This window comes from Mchenga conophoros, linkage group LG4, assembly GCF_057382185.1.
Source record: "Mchenga conophoros isolate Kocher_MC1m ecotype Shallow Benthic linkage group LG4, M_conophoros_male_GT1.1, whole genome shotgun sequence".
Lineage (NCBI taxonomy): Eukaryota > Metazoa > Chordata > Actinopteri > Cichliformes > Cichlidae > Mchenga > Mchenga conophoros.
Genome location: NC_140529.1, coordinates 8,299,905 through 8,323,591, shown reverse-complemented (window position 1 = coordinate 8,323,591; position 23,687 = coordinate 8,299,905). Strand labels below are relative to the sequence as shown.

Here is a 23,687-nt window from a genome sequence, read left to right as displayed (position 1 = left end):
GGCAAGGCAAATTTATTTGTATAGCACAATTCAACAACAAGGTGATTCAAAGTGCTTTACAGAGACATTAGAAACAAAAACAAATAAAAAGCATGATTTAAAATTGATTAAAACAAGCAAACAAACAAACTAACTAAACACACACATTTCACACCTGTTCGCGCGATCTGAACCCTTATCGTAAGGGGAGCTACCAGTCCTTCTGTGGACGAGCTACTTTCTATTTTAAATTCCCTGAATTTAAAATACTCTCTAGACCCAGTCTAGACCCAGCTGGGGAGCTACCCAGAGCTCTAAACCCACTTAACAAACAAACAAACAAACAAAACAGTATATAAAATCAAAACAGATAAAATCAGAACAGTAGATAAAATCAGTAGTTAATGTAAGTTTTGAAATTTAAGCTTAACAAACAAACAAAACAGTATATAAAATCAAAACAGATAAAATCAGAAATAGATAAGATCAGTAGTTAGTGTAAGTTTTGAAATTTAAGCTTAAAAGTGTGGATTTGGTGCTTTATTCAAATGCAGCTGAGAACAGGTGAGTCTTTAACCTGGATTTAAATAAACTGAGTGTTTCAGCTGATCTGAGGCTTTCTGGGAGTTTGTTCCAGATATAAGGAGCATAAAAGCTGAATGCAGCTTCTCCGTGTCTGGTTCTGACTCTGGGTACTGATAAAAGACCGGATCCAGATGACCTGAGGGATCTGGAAGGTTCATACTGGGTCAGGAGGTCACTGATGTATTTTGGTCCTAAACCATTCAGAGCTTTATAGACCAGTATTAGAACTTTAAAGTCTATCCTCTGACGGACAGGCAGCCAGTGTAAAGACCTCAGAGCTGGACTGATGTGGTCCACTTTTTTGGTCTTAGTGAGGACTCGAGCAGCAGAGTTCTGAATGAGCTGTAGTTGTCTGACTGATTTTTTAGGTAGACCTGTAAAGATGCTGTTACAGTAATCAAGCCTACTAAAAATGAATGCATGGACTAGTTTTTCCAGGTCCTGTTGAGACATCAGATCTTTTATCCTTGAAATATTCTTGAGGTGATAGTAAGCTGACTTTGTTATTGTCTTAATGTGTTTTTCTAAGTTTAGGTCTGCATCCATCACTACACCCAAATTTCTCGCCTGGTTTGTGGTTTTTAGATGTATAGATTGAAGTTCTCTGGTGACCTGTAATCGTTTTTCTTTGGCGCCAAAGACTATTACTTCAGTTTTGTTTTTGTTTAGTTGGAGAAAATTGTGGCACAGCCAGTCATTAATTTCCTCAATGCATTTACCAAGAGCCTGTACAGGGCCTCGGGCTCCTGGTGACATTGTGATATATATTTGTGTGTCATCTGCATAGCTGTGGTAGTTTATTTTGTTGTTCTTTATAATCTGTGCCAGTGGGAGCATGTAAATGTTAAACAGAGGGGGTCCCAAGATGGAACCTTGGGGAACTCCACATGTGATACTTGTCTGCTCGGATGTGAAGTTACCTATTGATACAAAGTATGTCCTGTTTTCTAAGTATGTTTTGAAGCAGTTTAGTACAGTTCCTGAAAGACATGCCCAGTTCTCCAGTCGTTTGAGTAATATGTTGTGGTCAACTGTATCAAATGCTGCACTGAGATCCAGTAAAACTAAGACTGACATTTGTCCACTGTCTGTATTCAGACATATGTCATTAAACACTTTTGTCAGAGCGGTTTCAGTGCTGTGGTTCTGTCTAAAACCTGACTGGAAGGCATCATAGCAGTTATTCTGTTTTAAGAAGTAATTGAGCTGTTGGGAAACTGCTTTTTCAATGATCTTACTTAAAAATGGGAGATTTGAGATCGGCCTGTAGTTGTTCATTTGTGTCTTGTCAAGATTGTCCTTTTTCAGTATAGGTTTGATTACAGCAGTTTTTAGTGGTTCTGGAAACACACCTGACATTAAGGAAAAGTTGACGATCTGTAACAGGTCTGACTCTAAAGTCTTTGAGACCTTTTTGAAAAAACTTGTTGGCAGGACATCTAAACAGCAGGAGGAGGAGTTCAGTTGACCTAAGATGTCCTCCAGGTCTTTGCTGTTAATAGGGTGAAACTGTTTGATGGTGTTTAAACAGTTTTTCGGTGGACACAGTACATATCCTGGATCTGCTGTTGATGTACCAACTGCTTGTCTAATCTTTTGGATTTTGTCTGTGAAGAATTTGGCAAAGTCATTGCAGGCCATGGTTGAATGAAGTTCGGCTGCCACTGGCACAGGAGGGTTTGTTAGCCTGTCAACTGTAGAAAATAAGACCCGAGCATTATGGCTGTTTTTAGTGATGATGTCAGAGAAGTAGGACCTTCTTGCACTCCTCAGTTGTAAATTATAATTGTGAAGTTTCTCTTTATAAATGTCATAATGAACCTGGAGGTTTGTTTTTCTCCATCTGCGCTCAGCTTTCCTACACTCTCTTTTTTCATTTTTCACCAGTGTGGAGTTTCTCCATGGAGACTTTTTCCTTCCAGAGATAACCTTCACCTTAATGGGGGCAATAGTGTCCATTACATTTAACATTTTTGCATTAAAGCTATTGACGAGCTCATTGACTGAACCTTTGGACAGGTCAGGTGTTAATGGGAAGACCTGGTTAAAGATCTCACTACTGTCTTCAGTTATACACCGTTTTGTGATCACTGCTGTTGATATATTTGTGTGGGCTGAGATTTTACTTTCAAAGAAAACACAGTAATGATCAGATAAGCCCACATCAGACACAGTAATGTTTGAAATGCTCAGGCTCTTGGAGATCAGTAGGTCGAGAGTGTGTCCTCTATTATGTGTGGCCTCTGTTACATGCTGAGTCAGCCCAAAGTTGCCCAGAGTGTTACTCAGGTCTTTAGTCCCTTTGTCCTGAGGGTTGTCCACATGGATGTTAAAATCCCCAACAATAATTACACAGTCGAAATCAACACAGATCACAGACAGCAGTTCACTGAGGTCATTAAAAAAGTCTGTGCAGTATTTGGGAGGCCTGTAAACATTAAGAAACACAACTTTGGATGGGGCCTTCAGCTGTAAAGCCACATATTCAAAAGACTGAAAACTTCCAGGAGATAGCTGCTTACATTGAAATGATTCATTAAATAAGACCGCAACCCCTCCTCCTCTCCTGCTCACCCTGGCCTCACTGATAAAACTGTAGTTAGGAGGGGTCGTCTCGATGAGAACAGCTCCACTGTTATTTTGGTCCAACCAAGTTTCAGTTAAAAACATAAAATCAAGGCTGTGCTCAGTGATTAAATCATTAATTAAAAATGTTTTCCCAGCTAAAGATCTAATGTTTAATAAAGCCAACTTAAGTGTTTTAGAGGCATTACTTGTCCCCTCGTGTTTGGGAGCAGTCTGTGGCACACGAGGTATGTTTACTATATTTAAAGATCTTTTAGAGTGCAGGGGCCCGTTCTTCGTACCTCGCTAAGTAAGTTAGCTGGATTAGATTGTTGACGATTTCGCGTGATCTTGGATCGTTCGGTTCCCCGAAGCTCATCCGGGACTTGCTGCCATAGCAACAGAGCCGTAAGCGTAAACCTGCTCGGGAGCAGGTTCACTTTATGTAAACAGGATTAGATCGCGGCCACGCAGGTATGTCCGCTTCATTTATACGAAAGCAACAGCGATATTTTTCCACTGTTTCACCATAAATAAATATTATCAATGTAACTAAAGATAATGCAGCACTTGATCCTTTTATTGATTTCACACAGATACATACAGGTCATTTCCTAAAAAAGGGAAATGTACTATTAACATTCTATTACATGTATGTGATTATTACAGATGTAATTCATATTTCACAGTAGTAATTGCAAATTACTTTGTGTAATCAAGATGAGAGACCACGGCTATAAAAGCGAAGGTGGATTTGGGAAGCCTGTCGCAGCCATGTCCTGTCCGTATACGCGAGCAACCCATTGCAGAAGGTGCAAGATTGATAAGGAGAGTTTTCAGAATTCAGCGTATATTGCGGGATAGACAGGATCCTTTAGCTCAGCGCGACAGTGTGCTCATTGAGAGATATCGATATTCCCGTGAGGGTATTATTTACTTAACCAACTTGTTGACGAGGGGGTGCAGGACCACCACCTGTCTTTTTTTTGCTCTGCCCTTTTCTTGGTTGCTGTTATGAACAAACAAACAGATTATTTCAGGGTCTCTTTCCAAGAGACGAAAAGCAATATAAGTGATAAATATTACCATTCTGTAGCATATTCTTATATTCCACTTTTACTTGTTCCCATGTTCTAGTGGGTCCTGTTGTGGCTCTAATGTGTAAGGGGATATAATATAACATAATATAATGTAATATAATATTGGATAATATAGTGTAATACAATAAATTTACCCTACCGCCTACTGGTGTTGGCCAGAGGGGCCGATGGCGCGATATGGCAGCCTGGCTTCTGTCAGTCTGCCCCAGGGCAGCTGTGGCTACAACTGTAGCTGCCTCCACCAGTGTGTGAATGTGAGAGTGATTGAATAGTGGCATTGTAAAGCGCTTTGGGTGCCTTGAAAAGCGCTATATAAATCCACTCCATTATTATTGTTATTATTAAATTACTTACGAGTTTAATTTGTCAGCAACTTTCTGCCAGCCCTCGCTCCTTGCTTTTGCAGCCTTTGCAGTGTTCCCTTGCGTTCTGATTAAACTCTGAAACTCCTGAAATCCCTCACTCAAGAGTTCTCGCTCTGTTGCCGAAAAATACCGAGCGCGCTCCTTCGACATTTTCGCCGACCAATCAGAGGGTTGCCGATCAATGTTTCTACTATCGATGCGTAGCCCCTTTTACGACACCCAGTGATCTCACATTACTTCATCCAGCTGTACTAATCGTCAACAGCAGGTGTGTTCGGAGAACCGGATTAGCGAGCTCACGGTTAGCGCGATGATTTGGTCTTGGATGTGTCATTTGATCTTGGATGTAGTAAGCGACGTACGAAGAACGGGCCCCAGCTCTCTGTGTTTTGACCAGGCCACATGTCTCCTTCTGTCACCTAAAAGTACAGAAATTTTAAAACCTTCTAGTAAACAGGGTCCCAGCTTCTCCTGGGAAAAGTCACCACTGCCATAATCCTCGCAGCCCGGACCCTCCACACATCACACATCAGACTGCGGAGACAAAGCATGAAGGTGGTAAGGAGGAACTAAGGGGGGCGAGGCTGGGCAATGTGACTTCGATTGCTCTGTTGAGGGTGGGGCTCGGTGGCGAACCTTTGGCTGCTTTGGTGGGGGGTTTATGGGGGACAAAGAGGGATTGGGCCGGGGGGTAGATCTGAGCCCAGCATTGACCCGCTCCATCATCTCTTCAGTGAATTTCAGGTGTGGGGAGGAGGGAGAAAGGGAGGGGGAGGAGGGTGATGGGGGTGATGGCCCGTCAGGGGTTTGGGGGACTGGGGAAGATCCTGGTCCTGGTCGTTGGTGTTCAGTTGTTTTGAAGGTTTGTTGTTAACCTTCCTATTCACGGTTGTCCAGTCCTGTTTCCTCTCGTATACAGGGGTAGAAGAGCTTCTCTGTCTCGTAGGAAGTGAAGGCCAGTTGGTTTCAGAAATTTCAGCTCGCTGTGCCCTGCCTGTGGTACGTCCTCCCCCTTCCAGGAGACATGATTTATGTCTTGGTTTTGCACCAAGACAGTCCAAGGGGGATTATCGCTTGAGGAGCGAAGATCTCATCCTCCAACAGCTGAATGTGAGACTGGGAAGCTTGACATATAGATGGTATAACAGGTAAATGGTTAATTTGCAGTAAATGTAAGAAAACAGCTGTATGGCGTGTGAACTGAAAGATTTCTGGAGCATCATTCTATACATACGTCTTGCAAGAGTAAGGTTATTTCAGTGGGCCTCATTTACTAACAGTGCATACACATAAATCTGTAATTTATCAATATTTTACTACTTTAGGATTACATTTACAATTCCTTCTTATGAACAAATGACAAAAATGACTTTGACCATCACTTGCAGTATAATTCCTTGGAAACTTTGGCAGTGGGTTTCTCACCTGAGGCTGACAGCTCCTTATCCTCCACCTGTTTTCTTCTTTTTTCTTGTAATCTGACTTTTTTTTTCACATCAGACTTTCTGATTCCAGGCTTTTAAAATGTTCGTCACTCCGTGGAAACTCTTTGGAAAGTTGAGCCTCAACAGTCAGACTTCCTCCTTATTTCCTGCGGTGGAGCTGCAGGCTTTGCTCTTATAAGTCTGTCCCCAATTTCTGTGCTTCAGCTGGAGATATTATATGTTTATTTATATAGCGAAATTGGGGGGAAATCCTCTTGCTTGAGGGTGTCAATGATGGCCTTCTGGAGAGCAGTCAGGTCGGCATGATTACCCATGATTGCGGTTTTGAGTAATGAACCAGGCTAGGAGTTTTTAAAAGCCTCCGGAATCTTTTGCAGGTGTTTAGTTAATTCGTTGATTCAGAGGATTAGGTTAATAGCACGTTTAGAGAACCTTTTCATGATATGCTAATTATTTGAGAAGGACCTGTATATGCTTTCGGTACCAGATTATATCAGTTGCTGAGCCCTCCTCTTAGCAAAACCCACTGGCTCACTCTTAACATCTTTCTCCGAGAGTGAAATTGTCACTAACCTCCTTATCCAGTCTTTCGGGAGACAAACAAACAAACAAAAAAAAAAAAAACAGGTGTAGCAGAAAGACAAATCATCTTTATTTGGGTCAACAAGTTCAGACAGTAGAAAAGAAAAATGCAAAAAAAAAAAAGAAAAAAAAGACAGGCATACTACCAAAAAACAGTCCAAGTAAGAAAACAGTCCTTTGAATACATAAGTGAGGTTACCTGTGCATTTCTCTGGTGAAGTTAGATGCATGTAGTGCCAGCAGGAATCTGTGGTCTAAACAAAAGCCTCGCCTCACAGAGAAGCTTTTGCAGGTTAAATGAGCAAAAATTAAATTAACTGAGTACAAGTGTCAGTTCTTTCTACTTAGACTTCAATACAGGGGAACAAATATCCAAGTTAATGTTTTACACTCAAAGCAAGACATGTTATTCAGATTTTTTAAAAATACCCTGGAGATGATCCCATCATTATTTATTTGCTGGGATCTTCATGCGTTTTGTATTGAACTTTAATTTTCCTCATCTCCAGCTATACAAGACCTGCACTCAGATTCATACATGGGTAAGGTTAGTACATAGCCAAACATGCAGAATATGGAAAAATCAATTGATGCTGACTTTACAAGGGTGTGTGTTAAAATGGCATCTGATTCAAGAGTACAAATTACCAAGGTTGCCCTGGATTACACTCGTTTAATAAGGTTCACTAAATCACAAAAGACAAAAAAGTAACAGTAGTAGTTCTGCAAATGAAATTTATCTAGAAAATTGAGGTTTTTCAATAAGTGAGAGCTGAAAATATTGAGGTCCTTTTGTCAGAGCTGGCCCTTTAACATATGTCAGGTTTCTCAAAATGAATCGCAAAATAAAACTCTGCAGTGGTCCAAAAAATAAACTAACATGGAGCGTAACAGCCACAGCATTGAAACCTCTGATGATCATCACAGTTGTGCTGGGAAAACTTGGCTACCAGCCTTCATCTGGTTGTTGAGATTCACCTACTCGCTGCTGCATACCAACAAGCTCAGCCGCTGCAGCACCACAACATCATAGATACACTCACACTGCAGTAATGAAGTGGACAACAGCAGGGAGGTGGTTTCAATGTTGTGACTGGTTGTTAATGTGCTTAATGCATGCAGATGTGTGTGTTTCAACCACATCCTGTCTATACAGTAAGCCTCATCTCAGGTGTTTATTTGAACCATAAGGGGCACGTGGCTGCTTTTTCTCGTTCATCTGAAGCCGTTTCACTCTGAAGTCAGTCGTGATTCAGGTTTGTTTTTGTTAAACCTTTTTATAGTCTTAAAAAAAAAAAAAAAAGAGAGAAAAAAAAGAAGAAGAAGAAAACAGTCTCACTAACAGATTGATTCACTTCTGACCTCAGTGCTGGGGATACAAACCCTGATGATAAAAGTAAACGGACTTTCAGACTCGGTGGTGCGGTTTGTGCTGAGCAGTTGTTTCACAGCCCTGTGTTATCCTATTTCTGAGTGTGTATCTGATTACTTTAAAAAAAAATAACATCAAGTGACCTGATTAGAAAAGAGGAAATGCTCTCACAGTGCCTGGAGCACAAACTCAAAGAGGGCCAGGTGTTGTACTCTTTGGTGACGTTTCAATTAAGTCAGATTATCAGACCAGGCATGCTGAGTAAAGTTACAGGAGGCATACAGAGCTTTAAAGGAAATCCTACTTTCCCTGCGTTTGGTGCAGCTACATGAAGCTGGATGATGAAAATCTACGTCACTCTCGCACTATTTTTTTTTGTATTGACTTTACTTTTACACCTCTCAACCAATCAGTATTTCTCAGCTGTTACAGAGCCACTTCTTCTGCATCACTACAACACTGCTGCTCCATCCAGAGAGGGAGAGCTGCAGCACCAGGAGGACATCTACACCCATCACTGTACAGGCAGCACTACTACATATCGTACTGCTGGCTGCTCTGACTGGGGGTCAGTAGTGGTGGTGGTGGTGGTGGTGGAGGGGTTGCTTCTTCTGAGGGAGGGGCTGGTGCTGCGGCCTCATTAGGATTAGCTGTACTGAGGTTGGCTTCTTGGCCTACAGGTGGGTCTGGGAATGAGCCTGATGCTGCTGCTCCAGGTGGGATGTCTGAGGGTGGAGGAGGCATGCTGTTGCTGCTGCCCCCATCATCACTGGGGGCACTGCTGTTGGGAGTACTGCTCTCCCTGGGGAGCTCAGGGGGAGGTGTTGCTTTATCAGAGGAAGACGATGAAGTATCAGATGGTGGTGGTGGTGGAGCCACCTGGGGGTCTGAAAGCGGCTCTGCAGGTGCGGCCTCATCTAAAGAAAGGAATGGATGCAGATTTGGTATAAACACATCTGATTTAAAAAATAAGCCGTCTTTAAAGACACATGTCATTGACATTTAAAACCTGAATAATGAAGAATAGAATTAAACCACTCTTAAAAGTGCAATATTTGTATAAACGATGTTTAATGCTGTGTCCACTAAACTCTGCTCAGTTTTGATTAATTTTACTTGAGATGTTGCTAAAACTCAACTAAAACTAAAGTAATAGTAGCTGTACCTGACATTTACAGCAGTTTCAATCCAATCCAGTTTTATCGAAATCAAAAACAACAGTCACCTCAAAGCGCTGTACAAGCACTAAAGCACTTTGAGAGGTCAGTAGAAGTATTGTGTCAACAACATCTACGTACTAAACAGTTTTCATAAATGTTAACCTATCATGCAGCACATTAGCTAGCTGTTTAACTATTAGTAATAAGCTGACAGCCATGTTAGCCATTAGCAACATTTACAATTTGGAGTAATTAAAAAAGCCTTTTCATTCATTCTGTTGGTCCCACAATTCAGTCAATACAAATAATGAAGGCATTATAGTACACATCAAAGGTGCGGAGTCATAACTGGGTAACGTCCCAGTAAATCTGATTTAAATGTTCATTGCTACTTGTGAGCTCTGCAAAATTAATAAAACAGTTAAAGAAAAAAATTAACTCCACTGACCAAACCTATCTACAGTGGGGCAAAAAAGTATTTAGTCAGCCACCGATTGTGCAAGTTCCCCCACCTAAAATGATGACAGAGGTCAGTAATTTGCACCAGAGGTACACTTCAACTGTGAGAGACAGAATGTGAAAAAAAAAAAAAAAAATCCATGAATCCACATGGTAGGATTTGTAAAGAATTTATTCGTAAATCAGGGTGGAAAATAAGTATTTGGTCAATAACAAAAATACAACTCAATACTTTGTAACATAACCTTTGTTGGCAATAACAGAGGTCAAACGTTTACTGTAGGTCTTTACCAGGTTTGCACACACAGTAGGGCTGCTCAATTAATCGAATTTTAATCACGATTACGATCTGGGCTTTCAACGATCATTAAAAATGACTGAGCCGATTATTAGCCCCTCCCTCATTTATCCGCGACACCTTAAAGGCCGGTCCGTGAAAATATTGTCGGGCATAAACCGGTCCGTGGCGCAAAAAAGGTTGGAGACCGCTGATTAAGAGGACCCGAGGGAAGCTTCAGTGAACTTCAGTGGTGTTGCACACTATTTTATATTATTTTTTTAAAGTCATTGTTAACCCTTTAAAGCCGGTCAGAGCAGCACGCTCCGTTTTGCGTAACTATTTTTAAATCCCTGTAGAACCTGAACCGTGTAAGCTAGCGCAATAATTTGTTTTGCATATGAAACCGGAGGAGTTGTACTTACATCTTATGCCATCAGCTTGTCCTCGGTCACGGTTTCGTTCCACATATAGCTTTGCAAAAATTGCATAAAAAGCGCTTGCAGGAACAAAAACATAATATTCCAGAAACACGCTTTGCCGTTCCTATCAGCTGTTCGTAACACTTCCAACAGTGAAATGATGCACCTGCTGTTTTCTTTGCAAATTTGCATCATAGGATTGTTTTTTGTTTTTCCTGCAGTATATAAAAATTGCTGTATCTCCAAAATAAAACAATGAAGACACTCAAAATAAATTTCCTGTGGTGGGAAACTATTTTTTGAAACTTTATTGTATTTAAAGTTTTGAGGGATAAACCTCTTAAATTTCTCCAAGTAGAAATATATGTAAACAAAACAAAAGCGATTTTCAATTTTTTTTGTAGTTTATTGCACTTTTTTGCAATTTATGTAATTACTATGGACTTAATGCATACATATTATTAAAATATGGGCTATAACAGTTGTATTGATGTATAGCAACTTGAAATGCTCCCACAAATGGCACTACAGCATGTAAAAAAATAATATAAGCTCTGGTGGACTTGGTTCTATAGTAGGTCTTAAAGGGTTAAATAAATATCGTCAAATAATCGAGATCTCAATTTCAGTGAAAATAATCGTGATTATCATTTTTGCCATAATCGAGCAGCCCTAACACACAGTAGCTGGTATTTTGGCCCATTCCTCCATGCAGATCTTCTCGAGAGCAGTGATGTTTTGGGGCTGTCGCCGAGCAACACGGACTTTCAACTCCCGCCACAGATTTTCTATGGGGTTGAGGTCTGGAGACTGGCTAGGCCACTCCAGGACTTTCAAATGCTTCTTACGGAGCCACTCCTTTGTTGCCCGGGCGGTGTGTTTTGGATCATTGTCATGTTGGAAGACCCAGCCTCGTTTCATCTTCAAAGTTCTCACTGATGGAAGGAGGTTTTGGCTCAAAATCTCACGATACATGGCCCCATTCATTCTGTCCTTAACACGGATCAGTCGTCCTGTCCCCTTGGCAGAAAAACAGCCCCATAGCATGATGTTTCCACCCCCATGCTTCACAGTAGGTATGGTGTTCTTGGGATGCAACTCAGTATTCTTCTTCCTCCAAACACGACGAGTTGAGTTTATACCAAAAAGTTCTACTTTGGTTTCATCTGACCACATGACATTCTCCCAATCCTCTGCTGTATCATCCATGTGCTCTCTGGCAAATTTCAGACGGGCCTGGACATGCACTGGCTTCAGCAGCGGAACACGTCTGGCACTGCGGGATTTGATTCCCTGCCGTTGTAGTGTGTTACTGATGGTGACCTTTGTTACTTTGGTCCCAGCTCTCTGCAGGTCATTCACCAGGTCCCCCCGTGTGGTTCTGGGATCTTTGCTCACCGTTCTCATGATCATTTTGACCCCACGGGATGAGATCTTGTGTGGAGCCCCAGATCGAGGGAGATTATCAGTGGTCTTGTATGTCTTCCATTTTCTGATGATTGCTCCCACAGTTGATTTTTTTCACACCAAGCTGCTTGCCTACTGTAGATTCACTCTTCCCAGTCTGGTGCAGGTCTACAATACTTTTCCTGGTGTCCTTCGAAAGCTCTTTGGTCTTGGCCATGGCGGAGTTTGGAGTCTGACTGTTTGAGGCTGTGGACAGGTGTCTTTTATACAGATGATGAGTTCAAACAGGTGCCATTCATACAGGTAACGAGTGGGGGACAGAAAAGCTTCTTACAGAAGACGTTACAGGTCTGTGAGAGCCAGAGATTTTCCTTGTTTGAGGTGACCAAATACTTATTTTCCACCCTGATTTACGAATAAATTCTTTACAAATCCTACCATGTGAATTCATGGATTTTTTTTTTTTCACATTCTGTCTCTCACAGTTGAAGTGTACCTCTGGTGCAAATTACTGACCTCTGTCATCATTTTAAGTGGGGGAACTTGCACAATCGGTGGCTGACTAAATACTTTTTTGCCCCACTGTATATACAGTGAAACTGCTTTGATCGACTCCTCCATCAACCCAGTGGCTATCAGGTGGATTATGATTGTACTTAAATCCAAACAAGTTTTAAGATTTAAAGCGTTTTATCCAACATGCCTTATTCACACAAGCACTTTCCATCTATATTTAAATATTTTCAAAAATTCTCACACATTGATGGATGAATCTTGGGGATTGTATTTTTCCCAAGGATATTTGGCTTGCAGAATGAAGCACCCAAGGATAGACTCACCAACCAGACACCCTCCCCACCCCCACCCCCCTGTGTATGTCTTTGTGTCCCCCCCACTGGTACCTGTCTCCATTGGTGTAGGTTTGTCCTCCTCCTTGGTCCCTGAGGTGGGGCTAGCATTAGTGCTGCTCTTCTCTGCAGCTTTGTTTCCAGCAGCCTCCTGTTGCTGTTGAGCAGCTTTCTCTGCCTGCTCAGCGGCCTCCCGCTCCCGCTCCTCTGCCCGGCGCCTTGCTGCCTCTTCAGCGGCAGCCATCTCTGCTGCTAGTTTCTCCATATCCACTTCCACCTTCTGACTGCACAGCTGGAAACACACAAGACTCAATTAAACAAAATGAATTTAAAAAGTTGCAAATGTCATAAGACTGAAGGCAAAGGGAAAGTAGTAGGCCTACACTTACAACACAACAGTCTGTGGTGACAAATTTCTATCTAAAGGGATATTTAGTCATCTAGAAATAAAGCTCTTCCTTCCTACACACTCAGCTCTCTCTAGGTAAATAAACAGTGCTGCTTTACCCGCTTCAGCTCAGTATTGAATGAGTCAGTGGTCTCCAGAAAACGTCTTTTCTTGTCTTGATGGCGGTCCTCGATCTGAAGAAGTTCAGCTTCAAGTTTCCTCTGAAATCACAAGCAATCAATCAGCAGGAATAGATCCTTCCTTTTAAATGTGAAACAGTTTATAAAACTAGTGCAACTACTTTTGGTTGTAAGCAAAAATCTTGTCACAAGGAAGCCAATCCCATTTGAGGAATGCACATTTATATTAAAGTGTAAACAATGCTTTTGAAGTCAGTTTGAGTAATATTAACACCACATTAGCTTTACAAGCTAAAAAACAAAGTAACAAAATGGAAGCAAAAATGTCCTGCTAACATACCTGGTGCACCATAAGAGACTGAACCTGCCTCTTGAGGACCTGCATGCGGGCTGTGGTGACCACAGAGCGGACGTCGGGCACCACAATCTCACTGAGGATGTCACTAATGAGCCGGTGGTTTCTCTGGAAGCGAGCTGCTGCTGTGTGCTTCACTGAGAAACCATCATCATAATCTAGGTGGAGCGAAAAGACAAGATGGGCAGAACCATGACGAGGACAGACAGACAGGTCAGTGTTTATTTTAAGCGCATTACATTACATTGTGAAGCCATGATTAAAAATCATAGATAGCTTCATAATTAACCTACCATCGGGATCTTCAGCAGGCTGAATGCTCATGTACGGCTCTCCTTTGTCCATACGTGACTGCCTCTGCCTGCTCTCCTCCTCCATTGCCGCCTCAGCCCGGTTCTTGGCGTTGATGTAGGCCAAGTAGGCAGGTGAGTTGTGGTAGGCCTTCAAAGAATCATTGTACTCAATCTAAGAGGAAGAGGGACAGGAAAAGAAAACAAGCCCTTTAAAACAACTCTGATCATTTCTTATTTTTCAATGCAGGGATTCTTTAGTTGTCACTTCTACAACTGCTGTTGAACTGCCAACATGTAAAGAAGGTATCCAAGAGCAACGGGTTACTTACAAAAGAAATTTAGGCTACGTTCACACTGCAGGTCTTAATGCTCAGTTCCGATTTTCTTGTCTGCTTGTTCACACTACAAATAAAATGTGACAGCAAACGTGCTCTAGTGTGAACCCTCAAAGTGGCCCGCATGCGCAAAAGAAGATGTCACACACAACGCGCGCTGTTTAGACCCAGACCAAACAGTATTGTTTGACTGATGGCCCTTAACATAAAGACTTGCTTCGGACTTTACGTTTCCCAATTTTGCTTTAAGTTATAAAGTTATTTTGTTATTTACATATGGCCTAATGATGACCCTTATTGCTGTTTTAGAGAGGAGCGGTGCTTCAAAGGATAGTTGCAGATTTCTGTCAGAATCTGCAGATTATACAGTACAAACAAAATGTTCACGTTTCTCCAACGTTGACTTCCAAACAGTTTCACTAACATCTACACTGGATGACCAGGAAGCATTCACGATGTCTTCTCGGGCACGTCTCCGGCGCTGATAATCGGCGTCTGTCTTGTGTCAGTGATGCAAAAGGCGGATTTAATGTGACATGACCATTCAAACAACAGTCGCTTTCTAAAACATCAGATATGTATCGGATTCAGTACCACATACGAAAGTGACCCAGATCGGATTTGTGCTGTTCACGCTAGCATACCATGATAGGATATGGGTCGCATAGGGTCAAAAAAGTCGGATTTGATGCGCTTTCGCCTGCAGTGTGAACGTAGCCTTAGACTCTTGCTCCTCCTTACCTTCTCAGCCTCGTACTCATTAAGGTAGTCCTGCTTCTCTTCATCACTCAGGTCCCTCCACATGCCCCCAATAATCTTTCCAATCTCCCACAGCTTTAGGTCTGGGTTGGAAGCCTTTACTTGGTCCCATACCTTTCATATTCACATCAAAAAACACACACACACACACACACACACACACACACACACACACACACGCAGGATCAAATGACATTGACTGTTACAATACAAAGGAAATACGGGAAGCAAAGTACAGAGGTAAGAAACAGTGGATGAAATTATTAGTAAGGAAAAGCATAACTACTTAAGTGCTGCAAGAAAGCATGATGGAAAATATTCACTTATATATGGAATTCAATTTTTTTCTAAATGCAGGATCCTTTAGATCACATTTTGTTTTTGAGCATACAGTGTTAAAATTACAGCTCTGAAACTAGAGAAAAGCAGGCAAGAGATGAGCCTATAAGGGGGAAAAATAGAGTGCCAGGGACAGATTATCCCCGTAAGAGGAAACATATGGAGATGTAGCAATTTTGCATGTTGACAAACACAGAAGGCTACTGTGAGTCAACGGAAACAAAGTGGAGAGCCTCCACTAGGTGGCTGAGGTGGTGGTGAGGCGTCATGGCTTGGCTGTTTCCCACCCTCAAACCCCTGCCAGCTTTTCAGGGGGATGGGAGGACAAGCAGTAAAAGCAGACACCGTGGATGGGTGTCTTACCTTCCTGCTTACCTTCCGGCTGTACCGCATGTATGGCATCAGTGGCTTGTCTGGTGGTTTGGGAGGCTTTGGGACGGTGATGCCCGAGGAGTTCTGTGGAAAGAAGGAGAGAGGGGGCACAAAGAAGAAGGAGGAAAAAGTATGAATGGAGAGATGGAAGGTATGAAGCCAAAGGGAAACAAACAAACAAGGGCCAGGTTTAGAGAGTGAACAGAAAAAACAAAAACTATCATAAAACATCTGCTGATTATGATCTGATATGGTTTGTGGAAAAGGTAAAACAACAGATGTGAATGTAAACATGACAATACACAATACTGAAATGTTCCTTAATGCTTTCATACAGTCAGATAAAAACAATTTTGATGTGTTAAGATGTTCTACAAGCCAAAGAATGGCTTTAAGTGTTTCAGAGCATCTCTGTAAGGCAAATGATGTTTAGATGTTTCACAGGCTGCTCATTTACATTACTATCACCCCCTAACTGGTGATGCAGAAAATGTTTTTTTTTGTTTTGGCTGTTCACTTTGGTTTTGTTACAAAAAAAAATGAAATTCCAACATTGTCTTTATTTTGGGATTGGAATTCTAGAGGATTACGTGTGAACAAATCAAGCTGCCAGCTCTGATGTGTGTTAATGTTAGAAAACAGCACCACTGACTGAGTGCACAATGAGTGGGAAAATAAATAAATTTTCAAAGTGAACAGTTTCCTGTAGCATTGCTTTCTCGGTGTTTTGTTCTGCTGTAATATATCTTGTTTTATGCAAGTGCACTCAGAGCCTGAAGGAAAAAACCTTGTTTAACAAAAGGTTGGCAACTACTGTTGTGATACAAGTTATCTCAGATTCGGTTTTAGGTTGTGCTGAAAGAACTAGCAACGTTTGGCTAATTTGGCAAGGGCAAAACATCTTTTGAAGATAATTCAAACAATAAAGGAACACATTCACCACAAAGGTAGTGTTTTGCCTATGCCACCATGCACACCCACAGGAAGGCTTGTGTTCTAGTCCGACAAGAGCAGATCTACTTTCTATCTGACTTGATTACTGCAGTGCAGGAACTGTTGAGGCCGGATTGGTCACATTGAAAACGTTTTATTCCCCCCCCCAGGTCAATATGAAAATAAATCTTATTCCGTTTATATTTTTTTCCCAAAAGCAGAGCTGTCATCAAATGTTACGTTCCAACTGACATCACATCTTACTTTTTTTTTAATGCATTAATTTGTTTTTTCAACACACATTTATGCACGCAACTGAAGCTCTTTAAAGCTGCAAGTCATATATTCAGTTTCCCCACTTCAATATACAGTCTAAGCCTTTCTTACAATCCTATCATTCTTCTCATACCTGGGCCCTTTATTCAATCCAAAACATTTACTTGTGCTTTACACTTTCTGTTACATTTAATTTGTTTTTCAAATCGCTCCATCAATTCATTACCCTGCTGGAGCCTCCGGAGCTCCCTCCCAGTCGGAGGTTGTTGTAGGCCAGATGGCTGTAAGGGTTGTAGCCCACAAACCCTGGGGTGGAAGGCATTTGCTGATGGAAGACAAATGAGACAAAACACGAATGAGAAATGGCTCACACACAAGAGGAGGAAGAGGGATAAACATAAATAAGTGAAAAGGAGGGGGAAACATGAAAATACATGTATATATAGATATATATATGTTGACTTTTTGATTTGTTTGTTCCATGATCTTATCATGCAAGGCAAAAAAGGCAACTGGATGGCATTAAGAATTAGTGCACAACAAAAACTTATTTAACTGAGTGTGTATCAGCAGATTTCAGCTCTACACAGTGCTTTGCACTGCATCTGAATGTAAGGAAATGAAAAGCATCAAAACAAGCATGTATTCTGTTACTTCACATATGTCTACTAATAACATCAGCCAAGGTAGATTCTGCAAAGCTCTTCAGTCAAATAACAAACTAACTTGATCCCCATCAGTAATCTCAAACACCTTTGGTGCAAGACCTAAAAAAAAAAACGTGTGGCATGACAGGAAAAAGGGGTGAAAGCGATGATAGAGAACTGAAGAACAAGGTTTGTGGCAACCTTGGCACGTTCACACATTAAAGATTTAAAGGAAAGTAACAAAGAAAAGAAGCAAAAAAATAACATGGCCCTTGGCTGCTAAACCATGAACACTAAGACTGGTGCTAAAAGTGGGACACTTACTGTTGTTGGGGCAGGGGGAGGGGGAGGAGCGTAGGATGGTCGTTCTGTTCAAAGTTTAAAAAAAAAAAAGAAAAAGAAAAAAAATGTTAGTCAATCCTTGCATACCTGCTCTGTACAAATGACATGTTTTCCCTGCTGTTTACTTTTGCCTGACAATAATACCACTTGAGTGTGAACAGTGAGGGTTCTTCCTAACTGTCTACTGTGAAAGTACTTCAGCCCCATTTTTCACTCCTCTGCATCATGAATGTCTGAAAAGAGATGCACTTCTATATGAGGTAATCCAACTGACTGCTGCTGTCACCCAGGTACATTTTGCAATTCAGTATTACTTTCAGTTTTCAGCCATAGACAATTCCTTATTTTTACATTTCCATTAATGCCAAAAAACTAGATCTGTAGCATTTCACTTTATCGACCAGCCTGTGCTGGTCCTGAGTGTTACTCTGATGCTCTTCTGGGTCTTAACTGTCAGTTGTACATTTTCAAACTCCACCACTGTGTTCTGCATCTCAAGTCCAGAGTCCTCATTTCACTGCAACGTCAAACTCAATGTGACCGCAGAGCAGAACAAAGGCTACCATCACTATCTCCAGTTTGAATCAGTTGACTTTGAGTCTATACAAAACACGAGGAACTGACTAAAGAGGCAGATAGTACATATAGGACACAAATCTGATTCTATGAGAAATAGTGCAACTGTACACACTCTTCAATATTGTTTTTATTGAAAAGTCCACCGATCTAGACAGCATGACACTATGAAGCATGGCAACCTAAAGCTTAAAATTCTGCATGACGGCATCCTATGTGCAAAAACAGCGCAAAAATGTGCTTTATGTTATCTGAGTCCCTTACTTAATGAAATAGTATTCCTACATATTTTCCCCAGTGTACTGGTCGCATATATATATGAACCATAGAATGAGACAGGTGTTGGCATATAAAGGATATCAATGACTGATTTATTTACTTACTTGACATCGCAGCTGAGGAGCGGCCTATGGAATGGAGGCTATTTTCATGCTGGTTAAGCTGAAGAGGGAAACATAAAGAGAAAGGAACTCAACTACAGTCCACTTTGTAGTTTTGGCGTAGAACGAGGAAGAAGAAAAAAGCACCGGTAAATGAGCGGATAACAATAACAATGGCTGACTGGGTTAGCATTAGCTTACAAGGCCTACTAGCTAAACTCGCCGACACCAAAACCTCTTTGTCCCATATTCGTACGAGTTATCCATCGAATTTAATGGCTCTAGGTCCAAACAATAAAAGTAAGCAAACACGAATATGCTTTCATTCAAAACTATGTGACACTTTTAAAGAGCAAAACGCTTAAGCGACGTCAGTATAAGCCTTGCTGTTAAAGCTAGGTTAACGAAGAAGTCACCAGCTCCCGCTATCAACCAACATCAATTAATCAACCAGCCCAAGTTTCCTCTGGCACATGAAAATGTTTTCCCGCTTCTTCCCCGAAGTTACAAAATGCAACAGTGACACTTTTTAAAATATAAATACGTGCATATATTTATATATACACGCATGCTGGGAACAACATACAGCAATTCACTTAACCGTCCTTTGTTCCCTCTGTAGGGCCGCTTGTTCCGCCTCTCACGCACACACCGGAAATGATATTTTTCAAGCAGGTCGTCCGACGGATAAGAAATGAGCATTTCATAATAAAAGTATATTTGTGTTAAAATACTTTTTTTTCATGTATTTAAAATATCCCAACATCCAAACTATTAATTTTTGTATTCCAAACCACTTAAAAGTATGTGTAAACCGTGGAAGATATTGATGTATCTTCTTGCCAGAAAAGCGAAACCATCAAATGCCTTAAGCCAGGATAAAGGCCAGCAGGGGGAGATTCCTGTGGTTGTAAGACAGAAGGATTTATTAGTCAATCCTTTAACCAGTGAGTCTGTGTTTAAAAGAGTTCTGTCATCCCTGTGATATTACCCTAAGTTGGGGAAGTCCTGTTGTGAAGCTAGTTGGTTTTCTGAAAATGGACTTGATCTCAGTGTGACACCTCATGCTCTTTGTTCTTCATGGCTGACAAGCCATTAGCCAGTGAATCAGAATCAGAATCAGAATACTTTATTGATCCCTGGGGGAAATTATTTTTTGTTACAGTGCTCCATTTTAAACCAACATTAAGACAAGACAGACAATACGCTAACTAAGAATAGTACAATATATACATATATATATACATACATACATACATAAGTCACTTATAAATAAATAGTTGGAAAAGAAACATGTGTAGTTGTAGCAGCAAACAGTGTGTTAAGTGGATGCGTTGTACAGGGAGATGGCCACAGGCAGGAATGATTTCCTGTGTCGTTCAGTGGTGCTTTTCGGTAATCTCAGTCTCTCACTGAACGAGCTCCTGTGACTGACCAACATGTCATGGAGTGGGTGGGAGGTGTTATCCAACATTGTCTTTATCTTGGACAGCATCCGCCTCTCCGACACCACCTTGAGGGAGTCCAGCTCCATCCCCACAACATTGCTGGCCTTACGGATCAGTTTATTAAGTCTGTTGGCATCTGCGACCCTCAGCCTGCTCCCCCAGCATGCAACAGCATAGAGGATCGCACTGGCCACCACAGACTCATAGAAAATCCTCAGCATTTTCTGGCAGATGTTGAAGGACCTCAGTCGCCTCAAAAAATAGAGACGACTCTGGCCCTTCCTGTAAAGTGCTGTGGTGTTTTTAGCCCAGTCCAGTTTATTGTCAATGTGTACTCCAAGGTATTTATAGTCCTCCACAATGTCAACACTGACCCCCTGGATTGAAACAGGGGTCAAGTGTTTCCTGGTCTTCCTGAAGTCCACGATCAGTTCCTTGGTCTTTGCCACGTTGAGCTGCAGATGATTCTGCTCACACCACGTGACAAAGGAGTCGACCACAGCCCGGTACTCTGTCTCATCATCCCTGCTGATGCATCCAACCACCGCAGAGTCATCAGAAAACTTCTGAAGATGGCAGGTCTCTGTGCAGTGGCTGAAGTCTGTGGTGTAGAGGGTGAAGAGGAAGGGGGAGAGGACAGTCCCCTGTGGTGCCCCTGTGTTGCTAATCACCTTGTCAGACACACACTGTGGGAGACGTACATATTGTGGTCTTCCTGTCAGGTAATCAACAATCCAGGACACCAGAGAAGCATCCACCTGCATCGCTGCTAACTTATCACCCAGGAGGGTCGGCCTGATGGTGTTGAAAGCACTGGAAAAGTCAAAAAACATGACCCTCACAGTGCTCGCCGGCTGGTTTAGCCATCTTTGTGACATCAAATAAATATTATAATTTACAAAATAAAATTAATGTCCCATTCAATAAGAGGTAACACCAGCAACAGAGCCAGTTATCAGGAAACTATCTCTTGACGTCATACAGTACACAACCTCCGAAACCAGAATCAATGCCCACTGTTGGTCATTAGAAAAAAACACATTCACTATTCAGATCTGGAAGCTACATCCATCCATTGAGTTCTGGTTACTGACTTTCCTGTTGCTTACCTAGATTTTTATGGCTCTTTCTTTGGCATTATATTTCACAGTAGTAAAACCTACAGACTTCATACTATGCTATTCTTAAAACGAAATAATTTTCCATGTTTGTTACAGTGGTCAGTTCCTCCCCATTTTTATTTCTCATACTCTCAGTCTGAAGTACGCTTTTCATACCAAATCATATTGGTCAGTTTTTAAAAAAGACATTTGTTGCCCTCTTTTGCTACTTTGATGACATGGTAGGGTTAAAAGAAATTCCATTGGCGCCATTTTTAGTGTTAATTCTGGTTGCAAAGACAATAGCAAGCCACAAGATGGCAGTAATGTAAAGGATGGATGCTAAGATATGAGCGCTTTGAAAACAACCTTATATCTTTCAATGTCTTTCACAATTCCACTGATATTTGTAAAAACCGCCAGTGTAGAAAAAATATCTACACTGTAATTCAACTGACATACAATTAGACATAGCTCTGGATTCCTCATCATGTTAACGTTCATTTAATAATAATAATACAAGTCTTGTAATCATTACAATCTTTTACTGGAATTTAACTTGCAGTGCAGGAAACACAGAAACACGAGAGAAATTGTTCTGCACTGCAGTGACTCTGAAAAATAAAATGACTGAAGTACAATGAAAAACTTTTGTAAAACTTTGAGCACATACTCGGAAGATGCCGGACATAAATATTCTAATAGATATTCCAAACGTTGTTCTGGAAAAATCATTTTATGATGTTATCAATGCACTTACTTTATGTGCACATGCAGTGTGAACATAAAGAATGAGTGTTCCACTTATTCCCTGTGTGACCCCTGGTGAGTTGTTAAAATTATAAAAAGTGCTGTACTTCAAATATTGTACTATTATTAAAACATGTTCTCATGGAGATGCATTTTCCCGTGTAGTGTGCGCAACAAAGAGTGCGCAACAAACACAAAAGTGTTCCATCATGGCCACAATATCAGACTGCAGCACACCTTGCATTAAGCACACAAACCATCATTGTGTGGTTTTAAAAAATGTATTCTGTTATAATAATTATGTTTCTCTTTCTTTAAGTAACCGATTTGGGGAGGTGGCTGTTTCTCATTTCACGCAAAAGGCGTGGCCGAGGGCTGAGAAAAACACAATAATGCCTGCTCAGCTGTACCAACCAAGTGCTTGTCAGAAACAGGGGTATTTTTGGTTTTGTTACGTTATTTTTTGTTTAGTTAGTAGTGGTGTTTCTTTTTTTCCCCCCCTATTGTGTGTAAATGGTTTGGCCAAACCACTATAAAGGTTGTGCCTTTGTCTTTAGATCAGTTTGTGAGTTAAGTTGTGTCTGCTTTGTTTGGTTAAGTTTCTGTACTGTTTACATGTTGTCATGTAGATCTAATAAACAAGAATACCTTTATTATCGAAAAGTATAGGTTAATGTTATTGTAGTTACTATTCATTAGAAATATCAGTAGATATATGACTGTAAACTTTTTTAATTCAATTCACTTCACTTTTATTTATATAGTGCCAAATCACAACAGCGGTCAACTTAAAGTTCTTTATATTGTATTGTACTGAAACCCAACAATATTGCAAAGATAATTCGAACAGTCACACTTTATAACAATCAACAGTCTTAGAATGAACTGGCTTGAGATGACCAGCTCAGATTGAAGTCCTTTTTACTCACTGTGGTGGGGTTGAGCTGAGGTGGAGAAGGATGAGAGTCCTTGAACACATTTTTATTTTACTGATGAATTCATTGAAAGTCAGTGTCGGGTGTGTTATCAATACTGCCTGTCCCCACTTTAGTGCTCTCCCATGAAGCAAGGTCATCATGAAGCCAATCTTAGACCCTAGCTGAGACTCTGCTGAAGGAACACCAAAGAACATTGCATTAGGAAACCAACAGTTTTATTCAACTCATCTTAAAAAACTTCTGGTATAGGGAGTGACCTCTCCAGCGTCTTGGAAGGTTGTAACGAGTTGTCCAAGCCAAAAGTTTGTACCAGGTTCTGTGGAACAGGTGGGTTAAGCAGTGTGACTGGAGCTGGAGTGGGGACCGTATCTTTTATTAAAATACCAGCCCTAACTATATGCTTTAGCAAAAAGGAAAGTTTTCTTGAAAGTAGAGATAGTGTCTGTCTCCCGAATCCAAACTGGAAGCTGGTTCCACAGAAGAGGGGCCTGAAAACTGAAGGCTCTCCCTCCCATTCTACTTTTAAATACTCTAGGAACAACAAGTAGGCCTGCAGAGCGAGAGCGAAGTGCTCTAATAGGGTGATATGGTACTCTAAAAGTGCTCTAATAGACTTTAAGACCTTGTATGTGAGGAGCAGGATTTTGAATTCAATTCTGGATTTAACAGGAAGCCAATGAAGGGAACCCAAAACAGGAGAAATCTGCTCTCTCTTTCTAGTCCCTGTCAGGACTCTTGCTGCAGCATTTT

At 41.1% G+C, this 23,687-nt stretch overlaps 1 protein-coding gene across 6 annotated transcripts; it reads right to left on the bottom strand.

Annotated features, from left to right (window-relative positions):
- Positions 1-6,669: 6,669 nt before the first annotated feature.
- LOC146575484 (SWI/SNF-related matrix-associated actin-dependent regulator of chromatin subfamily E member 1-like) lies at positions 6,670-19,378 on the bottom strand. 6 transcript variants are annotated; one of them, XM_085270193.1, is made up of 11 exons: positions 19,288-19,378; positions 18,705-18,762; positions 17,728-17,771; positions 16,983-17,081; positions 15,539-15,631; positions 14,819-14,950; positions 13,743-13,914; positions 13,435-13,607; positions 13,074-13,175; positions 12,621-12,858; positions 6,670-8,910 (listed from the first exon to the last, which is right to left on the bottom strand). In XM_085270193.1, the coding sequence occupies exons 2-11, from the start codon at positions 18,709-18,711 to the stop codon at positions 8,528-8,530; spliced, it is 1,443 nt and encodes a 480-aa protein (XP_085126319.1). In that variant the 5' UTR covers positions 18,712-18,762; positions 19,288-19,378; the 3' UTR covers positions 6,670-8,527. The 6 variants fall into 6 exon arrangements, with proteins under 6 accessions (XP_085126319.1, XP_085126322.1, XP_085126320.1 ...); XM_085270196.1 differs by having other exon boundaries at positions 15,551-15,631; XM_085270194.1 differs by lacking the exon at positions 19,288-19,378 and adding an exon at positions 19,139-19,212.
- Positions 19,379-23,687: the final 4,309 nt, after the last annotated feature.

Bases quoted from the DNA above. Each gene is read 5' to 3' on its own strand.
- LOC146575484 (XM_085270193.1), bottom strand. The intron at 17,082-17,727 runs GTAAGTGTCCCA...GTCTTCCATCAG, and splicing joins CTCCCCCTGCCCCAACAACA to CAAATGCCTTCCACCCCAGG. The intron at 13,915-14,818 runs GTAAGGAGGAGC...TCTTCCTCTTAG, and splicing joins ATGAGTACGAGGCTGAGAAG to ATTGAGTACAATGATTCTTT.